Consider the following 17,410-nt stretch of genomic DNA (forward strand, 5'->3'; position numbering starts at 1 on the left):
AAATACAATACAAACCACATGCTTAATGTCTGCATAGATAGGTGCTGTGTTCTGGACTAGTGTATACAATGGAAAATTTACTCCTGCCATTTATTATTTATCTGGGAGATCTGCACTCCTATGGGAGTCTGCTGCATCCCAGAATGCAAAGCATATGTGGCCACGGAAAGGTGCTTAGCTCAGACTTGTCGTGTACACTTTGTCGAATCAAGGCGGGATCACATTCTTAACATAAACAAACCACTTGGTGGTTTAGAGTTGGTTTGGAAGCAGACTGAGATCACCTCCATAAAGTGAAAAACTTCAGCTAGACCAAAAGCTGGTTTGAATTGTTTTTAACCAGAAGGACACAATTATACTTATAGTTGTGGTTAGGGCTGGATCAGGAGACCTTCACTTACACAGACCTTACACTGCAATAGGACTAGGCGACTGGAGGCGTCCCATGATGCACTGAGTATTTCTTCTTCCCCCCGTCTTTTCACACCCTGTGTTTATACACCAGTCTGAATTATTAGTTTTTATTCATTTCTGGCTCTCTTTTACAGCGTGTCTTTATCCTGTCTTCCTGCCCTTATCCCCATCCGGTCGTGGCAGATGGCTACCACTCCCCGAGCCTAATGCTGCCAGAGGTTTATTCCTGTTAAAAGGAAGTTTTTCCTTCCCACTGACGCAAATTGCTCACCCATAGGGGTTCTCTGATTGTTGTGGTTTTCCTTCTATTATTGTAGGGTCTTTACCTTATAAAGTGTCTCGAGGTTGTTATTTTTTTTAATTTTTGTTTTGATTGAATTTAATTGTTATAATTAACAGAGAACTGATGTTAATGATCTTCAGTTTCAACACAAATGACATTGTTTGGGTGAAAAACAAACTACTGAATAGGCTAAATGTTACATACTGGATAAGACAAAAGATGTCAAACCTTCCACTACTAAAAATAAAACGTGAAAGAAAAACATAAGATTTCTGGACTATTTTTGAAGTAAATGTAAAAGTTTTGGATAGTTCAGAAAATCAGGAGAGTCAGAAAGTGTGAATATATTTTGATATTTCTTTTTTGTTTTTTGGTTCCATTGTCGGTTAGAAATTTGATAAAATTTTCATTTGTATGAGATCTGCATTAATGCTCTGTAGATTAGCTTTGAGCACCTTGTGGTTTCAGTAAATGAATCAATTAGCTGGTTTTATTGCGTGTTCCTTTGAGCTCATACTGCTGTCCGTTGGCAATAATCCTCCAGTCCATCTGAATGATGCATCAGCTTTGCAGAGATATTCAATGTACTCTTCAGTCCTGTCTCTCTCAGTGAGATTGTAATGTTTAAACTGAGTTTGAAAACATTTGTTTCACATCATTAGTGTACATTAGCCAGAGGTAAAATTTAAAATGACAGCATGTTCTGGATTGAAAGAATGAGGAATCGGTGTCTGGATTGTGCCGTTGATCTTTACTGAGCAGTGAGCTGCTCACTCGAGCACTCTATTGATTTATGATAATTGCTGCTGACCTGAGCTTCAGCCTAATGTTTTCCCGTGACAGCCTCTGGACAGTGCATGTTTGAAGCTTCACTAAATTCTGTCACACACTCTTGATTTCACCCCTCCCCCTCCAACCCAACATGCGTATCGAGCATGTCACTGGAAAACCAGCTCAATATCCCCGGAGGATGTGGAAACTCAGGCATTCGTCAGTGCAGTGAAGTGTGGCGCACCGGCCTATCTGTCTTTCCATGTCGGAATTTTGTCACGCTTTGTGTTTAGGTGACAACAAGAGGAATGGTTGTTTTTTTTCCTGCTTTGAATTAGACCTTTTAGATTGCCAACGCTGCAGTCCAATTCCGTTAATAGGCCTTTTATTGGCACTACAGAATACTTTCAGATTAAAGACATTCAGTATTGCCAGCTAATAATGTGCCCTGTCTGTGTTCTACTAAACATTTCAACAGCAGCCTTCCTGCTCTCACCGGTCGCCCTTGCACATGTGATTTGTAAATGCTTTTACTCAGCCTTCATTTCCATAAAGTCAACCCCTCAAATAAAACCCCAGCTTTCTGTCCCACTTTGTTGCAACCAAAGATCCCCAATCTGGCTTTGATGAGCTCGTAAATCCAAACCTCCAAAGCGTGGTGAAAGCAGAGCCTTGGAAAGGATGATCAGATGGCTTTATTGGCCGGGAGAGTAAGGGGGCAGACCGTCAGGGGCCTTGTTATTGGCCTGATTTATCCACAATCCCCAGAGTGTCATCTTCATCAGACTGCCACAATCATTGCAGCCAGCCTGCTACACTGTTTAAGGGGCAGAAAATGTGTTTAGGGGGTGTGTTTGTGCATGTACAGGTAGCTAGATGGCCTCATCGTAACTTTCAGATCTGTTTACCTGCCATGCACTTTAATGAGGCCCCAGTGAGGAGATGGTAATGCCTTTTGTCTGATTCTTGGTTAGTTATTACATTTTATTTCTCTTGCTTTGCCTTTCACCTCCAACCCCAGTATTTTACAATGTAATTAGTGACTTGTAGCTTAGATAAACACAGCTGTTGATCTGGCGTAGGCCTGTGCACCATGTGGATATGAGGCAGGCAACATCTCAACTCGGCTTACACCGAAGCTCTAATTTGGCCACCTTTTTCTTTGTTACTTAGTGTATGATGTGAGCACATATGGGCCGGGACTGTGTGGGGTGTCAGATATCACAATGTGACATAGACAAGACAGAAAGGGAAGCAGCAGGAAGAGCACATCACACTGCTAATGAATGAGGTCTGTTGTGTATTTCTTTCTTTTTTTTTAAAAACAAAGATTTAGCAGTTCTAAAAACAGGTTCATAAAACATCCAGAGAATGAGACAAACATAATCGAAACATATAAAGTAGCATATTCAAGAAGCAGCTGTTATATAGAAGGGAAAAAATAAATAAATATAATGCTATAGAAGTCTCCTTGTAAATATTAACACACAGTGAATTTAATTCATCAGAGCATGGATCTACTTTGGCTTTGGTGTGCATAAAAAGAAATAAAATGGGGGAAAAACATACTGAGTGTACTCCTTCAACACATACAACTGGAAAATCTTGCACTGCACACAACATTTAGTCTGCCCAGAGTCGCCATTTAATCTGCAAGCCACTTTACAACCCACCTGCATATGATCCTTTTCATGCTGTCCGCCTTAAGAGCTCAGTATACCAACTGCACTGGTCATTTAGAAAGTCTCATCTTTTTAAACTGTTCTAACATCTCCTTTTATCAGTGAGCATCTGATTTGATAGATCATTAAAATGGAGGTTAAAGAAACAACACAATCATACACTCATGCCTTTAATCTGGTTGTGGCTCTAGTGACACAGGTTACACAACTCAAGAGGTGGAGGAGAATAGCGACAGTAATGGCCCACTTCTGTTGTTTTCACAACCTTGGGGCTTAAATAAGGCGTGTGGAGAGCCTATGCATGGCTTTGAAGGTGGTTGTGGCTGTTTTCTGTCACCAGGGTGACAGTTTAGTAGACCAAATAAACAGTCTGTCTGTGAGCTACTCCTGTGCTACTGTTGCTCCAGCTAGCTGCAGAGAAAATCTAAGTTTTATACAAAGAGCTAAAGTGTTAAAAACGATGTTAAGTCTCCACTTATAGGTCTGACTAAGCTCTTCCTTCTACATGGTGAACTGTGCACTCTTTCCTTTCCTGTTTCGACACACATTTCAGCCAACTGCACACAAACATCTATGTAGGTTGCAAACCCATGGCACCATAAATCCCTCATTGCCCCTTTCCATAGACTAGGTCGATGGTCCTGGAACAGAGCCATAATGCAATAAATGAATTATTGCAGATGGTAACAACAGAATTCTCTTGACTAATGTTATCTAGAGTGAATTAGTATTTAATATAATGTTGAACTGTAATTATAATCATGCACTAATAGATTACAACATAAATAAGAAGTCTTGCCATACAGCAGCTACAGATGACAGTAAACAAAGAATATAAAGATGTTTTAAGCTGTTGACTGCTATTATAAAGTCTAAACATAATTACAGCGGAGGATACTGTGTAGCTATTCAGTATTTATTTTTCAGTTTTGCTATGCACGACAAGGCAAACCTCATCTCACATAAAGACAAACCAGTACAAGCAAATGTAGTTCTAACAAAAGTTGTAAATGAATTAATAATTGCTTTTGTTCAAATTAAATCTTTGCAATAGTCAAAAAGCAGCACACAACTGAAGTGGAAATGAGCCAATCCTGACATCCATGAAAAATGAGTTTCAACATGAAAAGCCGTTTTCTAGCCTCTTGTTGGTGAAGAAATAAACATTATATAAAGAGGGTAAGATATTGTCGTCAGGTGGTAATTCTGATTTAAATGCACATAGTTTGGTTTGCATTCACACCAGGGACGTTTTGACAGTAATGTCTGACCCAGTGCCCACTCCTGAAACTTTGCCTAATTCACCGTAACACTCTGAGCCCCTTCAGAATTCAGACGAAAGCAACTGTTAACCTCACAGAGACGCGAGGAAGCCGCCGTCGCTGAAGCCCATTCATTCCTCCCACCACCGTCACCCCGAGCACGTGGGCGATTCCTCTCAGGGGTCGATTAGTGATGACTATGTAGCTGCCCTCCTTTTCTCACTCTCATGCATTATGTATTAAAGACAGTGCAGCATGGAGAAAACAGAGGATACGGTTTTAAGCCGTAAAATGACACAGCATCAGAGGAAAACTGTTTGCTCTTATCGTTTGACGTTTATGTAACACAAGTGGCAAAAGATAAAGACTGCTATTCCTCTCCCCCCCCCCCCCCCCCCTTTTGGATCTATTTTCTTGAGCTGTTTTGGAAAAGTAATCCAGTTTTGCAGCTTTAAGACGATGTTGTGTTTCTCTTTAACGACATCTGTGGATGGAAATTTGAATTTCAACAGCAGATACATAAAACCTACAAACTTTGCATCACAATAGTTTGGACTAAGAATAGCTTTGATATGGGGCATGGCATTTATCAAAGCTACACTGTAATAATTAACACAGCCATATAAAGAATCAGATCGACTGTGGACAGGAAGCAGCTCAGTATACTTGAACATACATCATTTACAGTAACATCTGGGGAGCTGATTATTCCGTTTTTTCTAGCTAACTACGGCTGATCTCAGCTTAATGGGCATAATGTACAACTGCATAAACTTTGGAGGATTAAAAATACTAATTAAACCCTCCTTTTTTTTAAACAAAGAGAGTGTGATCAAGCCACTGTGGTCATTACATAACATGCTAGCTTTCCCTCATTGATCCAAATGTGATTCAGCTTCTGCTCATAACTACCCTCTTTCCACTTTGTAAGTAATGACGTGGTTAAGTCAGCACTCTAAGCTAGACCATTCTCTACATGCTTTAGTTAAAAAGTGAAAATGTTTCACTAGATATAAAACAATTTTCAGCTGGTGCGGTTAATTATTCTGCTGCAGTCCAGCAGTGCATGACTTATCTTCCTCTCTGGCATTTGTTAGTCTCATCAGGTGAAAACTACCACCTCCACAGTTTTAATATGCAAATGCAACAAATCCTTTTCTTTGCCACCGGCCTCCCCCACACTTTGAATCCATTAAATATTCATGATATCTATGATTACTGCGCATTACACTCAGATGATATCTGCTAGAGAGCCTCCAGTGCAGTCTGCAGTGTTGCCTTAAATTTGTAGGTCTGTGACACTGGATTACTGGCGATGAAAGATTATTTAGACACAATGTAGCCACTTAAATCTGGAATAAACTGAGAGCCTTCATGCATGCCTGTGTATGTGTCTATAAGAGGGAGGGAATACAGCGAAAGGAAGACATATGGTGGCGATTTTAGTGAGGCCGAGTTTAGAGTTATGGTTCTCTGGGGCCCCACTTACATCTATTATTCATGTTCTCGAGTGTCTAATAGCCACTCAGTCTATGTTTGGTTACAGGCAGGTCCTTATTTTAGCTTCTTTAGACTGAATAAAGGCTGTTTAAACATTGCAGTAAGAAATGTATAACAAATGAGAGATTTAATGAGTTGTAATGGTGAGTCACAACAAAATTATTAATTTAAAAACATGGTGCTTGACACTTTGAAATATGTGCTTATATATTAGCTACTATAGCGGTATTTAAGTGAATTTAATGCTGCTATGAAGACCTCATGATTCATATTTAAGTGCAGTGGGTTGCACGTGTTTACGGTTCATTTTTATCATGGATTCATGAGCTAGGCAACCTGCTGCAGTCCATAAAAGGGCAAAATGTTGGAAGTTGTTTCTTCACATGAAGGCCATTTTAGGTCATTCGAAGTTGAAGCTTAGGACAGTGTTTTAAATTATTGATAACGCGTGTCAGTGTTTGTCTGAGGGTACAGCAGGATCCCTGATGTGGTCTCTGATACAGGAGGGTTTAAAGTAACTGCAGTGAAACTGCAGGTCTGCTGAACGAAAAGGCGGGGGGGCTATTTTCCTTATTCTTTCTGACAGTTCCCTGCTTGTTTTTCATTTTACTTTATTGTTATTAAATTATTAATATTGGTTTCAGGTACATTTTTGACACAATTGCTTGTTTCTGCTCCACAATTTAAAAATGTTTTGTTCCTGTGGTTCTGGTGAAGCAACATCACTGCTGTCTGAGTCTCTTTGTACTGTGTAGTACTACACTATAAGAAAACCAATGCTGATTTAAAGTATAGTTCAGTTTGATTTGTCATTTGACAGAGTATAGAGTATATACACTACTGTCAGTCATAGGTTTGTTTGTTTGTGTTAGTTTATTTTAAATATATAACCAGTATACAGTCAGTAAAAAGTCATTTAGGAAAAACCTGGAGGAACCTGGATATATGAGGGCAATCCCAAAAGTAAGATCTCCTATTTTTTTTTAGAAATGCAAAAACTGTTTATTTTCTATAATATTTACATCATTTTAAAGGTTGAATTATTTCTTTTTCTACATGATCATCATGTCAGTTGATGCATATTTGTAGGCGCTGTTCCAGTTTTACAATGCCCATGTCGTACCAGCTCGCCGCCATGTCCTTCAGGAAGCGTTGAACCTCATCTTTTACCTCTTCGTACTGCTGTAAACTCTCTACACCACTTACAAAACAGTTTAACGCCTTTTGCGTTCAAAAATCGAATAACTGCGCACATTTCGCCCTTGAAAACGGGAGCTCCATTTTCAACGTCTGCCAAGCCCAAACAAGCATCCAAGTGAAGCCGAGCATGCTTGTTTGAGAGTGGAGGAAGCACCAATCACAACAGTGTGACGAACAGCCGTATGAACAGTTTCTCTACATCCCCACCGCTTTGGAAACCTTACTTTTGGGATTGCACTCACACTATACAGAAATAAATCAAAATACATCACAGTATTACTTTACATTTGTTGGTTTAGTTTACATATTCGAAAAACAGTGTGAAAAGGTGTGGCTTAAAGTGTGGTTGGTAATGCAGAGTAATTTCAGTGTTTGCGCCGTAGTCTCCATAAACAGTTTATCACTTTAAAATGTGCAGCTACAGCCACGCATCCTGAATTCAGGTTCTTGTTTATGTAGAAGTTCATTTTGTCCCTATTCCATTGCTCCTTTAAACCATGGTTACAAAAATGCTGCTGTATTGAACATTTTAACTAGTACTCTGCAGATAAGCTCTGGCTACAACTGGTTAATCGATGCTGGAGTGTCTGGCCCATTGCTAGTTAAACCTTTACACTGTTCTCAGCCAAACACAGGAATCCACACCACTCAGCCATAAAAACAGCCCACTGTTACACTACTGTGAAGAATTCCTTCATTTTTACAGCAGTTTCAGCCAGACTATGTTTGTAACATACAGTATGTAGTTTTAAATCAGATGTGAAGGTTTTTATTAGCTCACTATAGAGATGGATTGGATTTTCTATGAAAGGCAGACTTGGCCTGTCATCCCAAATGATGGAGTTTCCTTGCAAAGTTATCAAAATATCATTTTGCATTATGAGCAGAAAGAGAGGCAATAATAAGCCATAAAACCCAGAGTGAGGATTGCCATAAAGCATTTAAAAGTACTTTCTATGTGGAGATCTGTACTGTAATTGCAATAAAATTATATCTATGTATTCTTTATGTGAACCCTTGTCTTCAGGTGTGGAGAGGAACTATAGCCAGAATGCGGTACAGACGCATGCGAGCTGCCCTCACCATCCTGCAGGCCTACCGACGCTACAAGGTCAAGTCTTACATCCGTGAGGTCAACCGTCGCTTCAAAAACGTGCGATCCATGAAGGATCATGGCAGGCACGTGAAGTGGCCCACGCCCCCCAAGGTTCTGCGCAGGTTTGAAGAGGCGCTCAAGAGCATCCATAGCAGGTACTCCACAAGAAAACATCTGCCGAGATAGATTTTTAAACAGGCCCATCATGTATGTAAGTGTGTTTCTACTCCTATAATTGGTTTATGCTAGTCTGGAATAATTGATTAGACTGCAGAGTTGTAACTTTTCCCTGTTGTTTTGTTTTCGCAAAGAAAAAACTACAAGCAAACCAGAATCCATCTTTGTAAACCATGTGAGAGCATTTAACCTGCTTGTTGGCCAAATGTGTCTAGGGCTGGGTTTATAAGTAGAGGATATAGGTGAGGGCTTGGTTAATTTTATAGCTAGTTGGTACAGTTTGTTTAATCTGCACACCTAACATTTATTTTAGAGTTTGTGTACTCCCAGAATTCAAAGCATACGTGGCTATTGAGAGATCTTTAGCTCAGACTTGCAGCGTCCATGTGGCAGATCGAGGTGGGATCACATTCTCACCATAAACAAATATGAATGTTAGGAGTAAATTCTCCTTGTTATCCACTATTTCTGAATACAGCACCTTCTTCCTGTATTGACTTTTGTTGCTCCTGCCCCGAACACATCTAGCCAACAGGCAGACAGAACATTCTTATAAGGCTTATGGTTCACTTTAAGTTTGCTTTCTTTGTTTTCTCTGTGAAAAGAAACAAACCACAGGACGAAATTAAAGTTTAAAAGAGTAAATGAACTGTTAAACTTGTAGAAGCAAATATCAGCTTTTAATGATGACCAACTGTTGTTGTATTATACGTTCAGAACAGAAACAGAAGCTGAACCTTATTCAAACAAAATGTTTTTAAATTGTTCTCTTTTGAAGAAAATCGCTTTCCTAAATTGGCTGAACTAAAAGTAAATCTGACTCCAACCACAGGAGACAACACATGCCCTCCAGTGTTATTTTACATCCAGATGAGTCTTTTTGAAGCAACTTACACATGTTTCCTTCTGCCTTGGGCTCACACTGGGCATTGATTTTTCTTTCTCCATCAAAGGCTCATCACTTCCTTTCATCCCATTGTCTGTTTGTTTGCCTTTTTTCTATTTGAAGCCGGACACAGTGAGAAAATAACCCTCCTAGAGAATTATGTTGGCTGTCAGTAAATACAGTACAGTGAAGACGGGGTCGACTGCAGTCCTGCTGCAACACCCCACTGACCCGACTACAGTAACAAGGCTCTGTGCAGCATCCTTTATATAGAAAGTTCGATTTTCCTCCGTTCTAAGTTTGCTCTGTGTGTGTGTTTTTGGATGCGTTTATCTCCAGGTGGTGGGCATGGACACTGATCAAAGGCTTATCTCCAGAGGAGACCCTGCAGGTGAGGGCCAAGGTAGCCGGCCTGGAGGCCCTGAAGGGCCAGAGGGCTGATTTGGGGCTGCAACGGGCCTGGGAAGGAAACTATCTGGTGAGTAGGAGGGGTAGCATGAGTCCAGTCATGAAAAAGACGTATTTTACAGAGTGAAATTGGCCATGCTAGCTTTGTTCATGCAGGCTGTGTCTCCTGCAGCTTGCATCAGCTGCTGTTTCTCTGTGGCTGAAATCCAGATCAGACGTAGTTATTGAACCTCAATGCTGTGCAGTTTGTAGCATAAAATGCTGAAAAATAGAGTACCCTGCTGGTATTAAACATGTGATTTAATTCATTCATTGTTTGCTGACTCTTCAATCAGACAATGTTTAATAATACTGCCTGCATCCAAACTTAAAACCCTGGTTTATTTTCTTTTGGATTCAGGCATTAATCAGTCTGATCATCGCTCATGACATCCTATTTCATTTCAAAGTTTCAAAGTTGTAGACCACGAACCAATAAGTGATGATATGGTGGCCTTGTCTAACTTTTATATGCACTCTATAGAGAAACCTTCCAGTTAAAAACAAAGGAAAAGTGTTTAGTCTCATTCTTTGAGCAGATTTATTAAAGAAAGTATCAAGCAAGACAAGAAACAAACAGTGTGATATGAATGGAAAATAAGCCTAAAAAGAAGGGAAGCAGTTTTACACCTCGCATTTATTTTACAGACCTCAATTACACCCGGTGGACATTAGAAGACATAAGAAGATAAGCATCTTAACAATGTAATGTTGGCTCAGCTGTTTTCCCAGTAAATAGTAATTACCATAGAGTGTGAATACTGGACTGAAGGAATGTACCCAATTAAGCCAGGGTTTTTTGTCAGTGGATGTTGTGGCTGTCTTTAGGTTAATTATATATGATTCAAACAATTTATTCATTTAAAACTCCTGCAATGAAAACATTTTCATTGTGAGATAATACATTCATTAAACCAATAAAAATGCATGCATAAATAGGATATTTATAAGCTCATCTTAACTTGGGCAGGTTGTGAATTAATTCGAGTTAAACTGGAATATTTTGATAAGTTTCTTGTGGTGTGTGTCTGACAGAAGCGAGACAGCCCTGACACAGCAGCATCGTTCACACTGGTCTCAAGCGATCTGCAGCGGAAAGACAAATTCATGAGAGTCCTGTTCTCCTGCAACGTACGCAAGGTAAAAGCTTTTCAGAGCAGATATCCATGACTTTACCACATGTGCACACACTCACAACACGTGTCTGTGTGTACAAAGACATAAACCCAGCTGCTGATGGCTCACAACATTTCCCTGCAGGGTGTGTAAATGTCACCGTGTTTGTGTGCACCTACTGTATCCCGTGGTGTCACTAATGAGGAGCTTTGTGTTTCCCAGATCAACCGTTTCCACAAGTCGGAGAACCGGGCTGTGCTCATCACTGACCGCCACCTGTACAAGATGGACCCCCTGAAGCAGTACAAACCCATGAAGAGCATCCCCCTCTACAACGTATGACACTCTTTGTTTTAACGCTTCTTTTACTGTAAACAGACAAAATCAGCTCTATAGATACTGCTGTAACAGACCCTGTAGTTCAGGGGTTACATGCTGCTTATCTGCTTAGTGGAGATATCATCTTAATTTCAGGAGCAGGACCACTCCTCCTTCACGCCCCCTCCGGACTCAGGCTATAAAAGCCCCCCTTCACCAATACCTGCTGTTCTCATTTTCATGCCCCACCCTTCCCCCAATTTTCTCTCTCTTCTCCTCTCTTCCTTTCCTTCATTCACTTCTCGTTAGTACATGGGGATCTGCCCGGCCCGGGAGCCGTTGCCAGTCCCCTTCGAGGCCTTCCCCCAAACCACAGCACCAGTTCACATTTCCTCATCGCCCATCGTTACCAAGGATGTGGTCCCAGCTAGTGAAATGTAACATAAAGTGTTCTCGATGTAAATTCATATTTACATCGAATTTGTTGTTAGTGTCGCAGGTGTGGGTCAGAATGAGACACTTGAGTCGTCTCTACCTGAAACATCATAAATTAAATAGAAATTCATAGAATATGCATAAATAAGTTTGTTGATTTAAACTTTAAAGTTTTGTAATTAAAAACTGTAACAGTAAAACAAATAACATTTCACATAGAAATAGTTAGCTGTGAGTAGCAGCTACTCACAGCTATGTATTCTTACACAAATGCAAAGTAAGGGGTTTTATCATAGTGGTGAAATAAATATAAAAAACTTATTTATGCTAAGCCTTTTCCTTTTAAAATACTGCTTCAGGCCTTTCAGAATTCCCCTCGTAAAACTGTCCATTTACTTTCCAACCAGCCAATTTGTCCACTGGAATTACTCTAAACTCTTTGTAGACATTTGCAACCAATGCTCAGAATCCTTTACATTATATCTTATTTAAGAAATGTTCATAAAACACTAAAAAAGAATTTAAAAAAAAAAGACTGGCACTTGAGAAAAGGAGGTTATCATGTCTTATACTTGTGGTATATGAATTGTTATTGTTATTGTTTGTTCAGAAACTATCCTGAAGCTGAGCCCTGCTAAGGTACAAAGCCACAGCATCCAGGCTATGCTGCAGTTTGTTGAGATTTTATGCGACACTGCTCACTGTTGTGCTAATGTGTTTTTCCATATGAGTGTTTCTAAGTTTTACATACTCCATCCATTGTTTTCTTCTAGCTCTACTGTACTTTGGATAGTAATGACTAAACTTGCTGATCTGAGTCCTAGCTTTCTGTAGCTTTGTGATACCAGCTCCAGACGATAGATAGGTGGATCTAAACACCCTTTCTCTGATCAATATCAAACAGATATTAGACCGAATGACAGTGAGTGCGTGAGGGTTCATATGATAAGGCATGAATTTATTTATTGCTGAACCCCAGCCATGTATCTGTATAGCACCAATTTAAACTCCCAATTTACTGCAGAATTTAATATGACCTACTTATGGCCAAGTTAAAATGTTTACTACATTTAACTGAAATCATATATTGGAAATTGAAAACCTGCTCCTGTGGAATAAGAATTATGAATTGCCTGGTGTAATTATGAAAGCAGGAATTTGAATCATTCTTCTCATGCTGTACATTAGTTTTAAACTTTATGTTTAGTATTTAGTAAAGGAGTGCTGCTCAGAAGGTTTCCTGTAATTAAAGAGTCTTAGATATTTTTTTTCAGTTGATTAACTGCTTGGTCTGTCAACATGCTGTACAATGGTACGAATATTAGAAACATTTGCTCAGACTAATTGGCTTAAAATGATCATTTAAATTAGTTTAAATGATATATTTTTAACTATTGGGCAAGCAAATTCCATCAGTTGTACGTGCAAAAATCCCATCCTTTTAAACTTTCGGTCAGGTCTTTAGGGAATTTCTTCGAGTTCATCTGAATCTGCAAAAACACATCTCCTCACATAAATCAGAATCTTATCTGAGAAACAGGAGGTGAGATTGTGACCATGTGTATTGAATTGGTGTTATGAATCTAGCATCCCCACTTTGAAGTGGTGATTGTTATATCGATCTACTGGGTTGGCAAGTTGAAGATGTGTGTCAATAATCCAAGTTTTACAAATCATTGTAGCAACATCCCCAAGTTTATCTTCTGAAGTAGATATTTCTTGGCAAAACATTTTATTTGATTCTTTTTTTTAATTAATTTCCTTTTAAAGTTTCACATGAGTGTGGACAAACATGAATATAAAATTGGTGGCTCGTGAACAGAGATGTAATCTGATTACTTTTTTCAAGTAACGAGTAAAGTAAGGGATTACTATTGCAAAAAGGTAATTAGATTACTGTTACTTTCCCGTAAGCACGCTGCGTTACTGCGTTACTAAAACCGTGATTTTTTGCGAGTGTCTCATGACAATGACGTAAGCGAGTGCGACGTTCGTGACAACAGCTGTGTGCAGATCAACAATGGATCATATATCGAGTGCAGGAGAGAGCATGAGCGTGCAGCGTTTAAAGCGTGGAAGTACTGACCTTACTTTGAGTTTGATTCCGTAAAAAGTGACAAAAACATTAGTGTCCGCTGTTCACTGCGTGGGAAGAAAACTTCTTTTTACAGCGAAAAAACCCCTGAACTTCCGAGCAAACCCCGAGTGTGCGGATTCTTCAACTGACCGCTGCAGCACACCTGCACCAGGGCAAACCTCTGCTTGCTATGCAGGTGAAAATAGAGCAACAGGACCGCTGAGTCTTTGATTTTATTTATTTTCTGCTGTGTTTTACTTGCATCTATTTGAAAGAGTGAGTGTAAACACAAAAAATATTTTATTGTATGTGCTGGAATGTGCAGAAAATAGGTTTAAATGTTAAACTAATTTCTTCAAGTCAGAGAATGGTGCATATAATTTAATTTTTGCTTGATGAATAAAGTTAAAAGATTAAAACTGATAAAACAAGTTTAAAAAAAAGAGACTTTTCCATTTGATTACATTTTGTATGATGGATTATGCAGAAAAAGTAGAATAGGGCTTTATTACCTATTCAGGTTTTAAATCGTGTTTTTAAAAAGTAACTAAGTAATTAATTACTTTTGAAAATAAGTAATCAGTAAAGTAGCAGGATTACTTTTTGGGGGAAATAATCAGTAATTAGTTACTGATTACTTTTTTCAAGTAACTTGACCAACACTGCTGAAGCATCCACCACGAACCCTCCTAACTGATGTCCTGCTGTATGTTAGAACCAGCAAACAACAAACAGAAAGAGGAAGCAGTGTGAGTGGCTTCCTGAATCTGTAGCAAAGGTGACAGTATTGATTTCCCACCAGCCTGTTATCCTCTGGCAATGTGTCAATATGCAAAAATTCTCATTCAGCTTTGCAGTTGGCTGGTTTTAATTCACGTTCTCACTGTGATAGGTTCATTAATGCTGCTGCATGCACGTAGCACAGGAGGCTGTTTCCATGGTAAATGTGTCCTGTATGATTCATGCTGCCATTTATTACAGCCAAAACTAGCATCATTTAAGGTTAACTGCTGCTATTGTTATAACAGCTTATTATTATAAGGTCAGTAGATGATTTGATCCTGTTTCAGTTTGTCCTTGTAAGCTTCTAAACTGATTATTATACTACCCCTAGTCTCTGCCCGTAACTGGCATGCTCAAAAGTTGGCGTATTTGCTTTCTTGCTGCAAGTTAGATTAGCCGTGTGCATTTTTGCATTTGGGGTTCTTGACAAGCTGTGCATTAACTTGGTGTTTATGCTGACCCTAGCAGTTTCTAAGCTGCACACTTCTCATTTTAACATCTCTCACTGTTTCGTCTTCATGTTTAAAATCTGTCATTTAATGTCCAAAGCCTCCAGCTGTTTAGTTTAATTTGTGTTCACTTCATAGCAAATGAGATATTTGGCATTCCTCATTAGTTGAGGAATGTCTGCTTTTGGAAGTCGATCAGGTAAAATAATGATGGTCATGATTTTACTGATATTATCAAACCTGGCTGTCGCTAATACAAGCATGCTCCAAAATAACTGCTGGACTATCCCTGAGATAAATTTAAGCTCTGGGTGCCATCGCAGTCCTAGAAAAAAAGTCTGACCACTTGACCGCAGCATCTCTGGCCACTTACGCTGGGCTTACAACAGCAGTCTTTATTTAAACGAATGAACAGAGAGCTAAAACTTTATATTACTGCTCATGTGGGTGTCAATTATACTTGCACAGTAGTTCAGGTGTTTTTACTACGATAACAGGCCGACCACCACTCAGGTGAAACTCTTGAGATATAAAAGTTCAATCTCACAGAGCATGTATAAACTATATATTATATATTTGAAAGTAGAATTTCTTTCTTTTAAACTTTAATGAACATGTTACACAAACTTTTGGCATTTCCGTTTTGGCCATCAAGAGCTCTGCTGCGGTAAAATGGCACAAACGTTGCTTGTGCTCTGCTTTTGCACCTCTGACCTTCGAGGCGAGGCAAAAATGATATAGAAAGTGAAGGTGTAACGCATTAATCTCCAAGGCACATACGCCCCTGTCGTGTGGAAGAAATGAGTGAGATATGAGGCTGCTGTGCACTGACAGCTATGACAAGAAACCCCAGCATTGAATCTGACAAAGTGACAAGTGGGAATTAGAGAGCTTGTAGATGGACACCCAAATCCGGCATCGCTGCATCTGGAAGTGAAATTGGGAGATTGAGTTGAGACAGATGGTGGCAGACAGAGAGAGCAGCATGAGTTAAGGGGATTTTTAGTTATTGTTCATTCAGAGAGAGTGACACACACATATGCATATGCACATCCTGAATTGATGTACGAGGCATACAGAGAGCCATCAGTGCACAGGGGAATGGTTTGTAGCATTCAAACATTGACAGCAACACAATGGGAGTAGTTCAGTATACGCAGAGCTCTACATGTAAACTGTATTTGGAGGGAAACGTGAGGACAGAGACATTCTGACAGCTCGTCTTTTTTCAGATTTGATCTAAAATATAAAAAATTAGTGGTGTTCTGAAATCGTACATTCAGTAATATTGTGCATTTTTGTTATTAGGTTGGGCTCTTTTGCAAATACTCCCAACAGACGGCTGTTTACTGGAAATGATTACAGTGCCAAGCTTTTTAATGAAGTCATCGGCATTCACAAATTAGTGTCTGTACAATAGGAGGTACGCTTTTATTGTAAAAGATCCACAACTGTGCTTATAAAAAGTCCAGACTTCATTTAAATTCGGCTGACCACCTGTTCAAAATCATCTCTTTCCTGCAGACACGTTACAAGTGCTTGTACGTACACCGCATCAATTTCTTCATTGACTTTAAATTTTCCTGAGAGCAAACATCATCTTCTGTATCACTGCTGATGAGCGCTGGGTTATCAGGCAACAACACAGGGACCACACAGCAATTTTCAGGGGAGGAAAGTGCAGAGTTCATGGTGATGCAACCAGACGCATGGTTCTCATTTATTTTTCCAACATTTACAGCTTTGTGCTGCCTGAATTCCCAGCCCAGGGTCACACTGTACAAATTGACATTGTGTGCTCTCACAGCACACTGAAGAGACAGGAGATTTTTCTTCACCACCTGCAACTGGCTTCCTGTAATTTTGTCCTTTTCAAACTGAAATTGAAGTTGCAGGATGGACATTTCTGCACAGAATAGGAGATTTAACACATCACTGATGCACAAATGCAAGTGATCAGAACAGAATTTCCATGGTGTGATCTAAAAATGGCAGCAACTGAAGGTCCACATGTGCACAAAGAAACTGCCTTTAAGTGGAGATAGAAGCAAATTTAAATAAAAACATCTTGCTCTAAACCAATAAATGCACAAACACATAACACGGTCTTTAGGTGTCGAACTTTCATTCATCTTTTTTTTTTTTAATCGTTACATCACTGTCCCAGTGTGTACATAACATACAAGACCTTTATGTAATAAATGTCAGACTGCAAGGGTGAGTGAATTGGTGAAGGTGAAAAAGTGCAAGAGCTGAAGGAAAGGTGGGTGAGGAGGAGCGGATAGAGATGTGGGCAGACAGCCACAGCAGCGTGACTTGGTGCTATTGATCAGACAAGGTCAAAGAGATGGGAGAGCAGTTAGCTCATTGTTGATTAGCAGTGATAGGCTAACACCACAGCATCCCCTTGGCTGCCCTATTCTGTGTATTTACTGCTGCTCCTGCAGGGCAGCTAAAAGGAAAGACTGGGCTGATAGATGGCCAAAACTGTAGTGAAGAGCCAACAACTGTCTG

At 39.6% G+C, this 17,410-nt stretch overlaps 1 protein-coding gene across 1 annotated transcript in view; it reads left to right on the forward strand.

Moving 5' to 3' along the window:
- Positions 1-17,410, forward strand: part of myo1d (myosin 1D) — a 119,835-nt gene that overhangs the window by 64,647 nt on the left and 37,778 nt on the right. The window contains exons 17-20 of the mRNA XM_026178077.2: positions 8,140-8,363; positions 9,611-9,749; positions 10,754-10,858; positions 11,057-11,170. Of these exons, the coding sequence (XP_026033862.2) occupies positions 8,140-8,363; positions 9,611-9,749; positions 10,754-10,858; positions 11,057-11,170 (582 nt within the window). The remainder of the gene's footprint in view (positions 1-8,139; positions 8,364-9,610; positions 9,750-10,753; positions 10,859-11,056; positions 11,171-17,410) is intronic.

Source organism: Astatotilapia calliptera, chromosome 8 (genome assembly GCF_964374335.1).
Source record: "Astatotilapia calliptera chromosome 8, fAstCal68.1, whole genome shotgun sequence".
Taxonomy (NCBI): Eukaryota; Metazoa; Chordata; class Actinopteri; order Cichliformes; family Cichlidae; genus Astatotilapia; species Astatotilapia calliptera.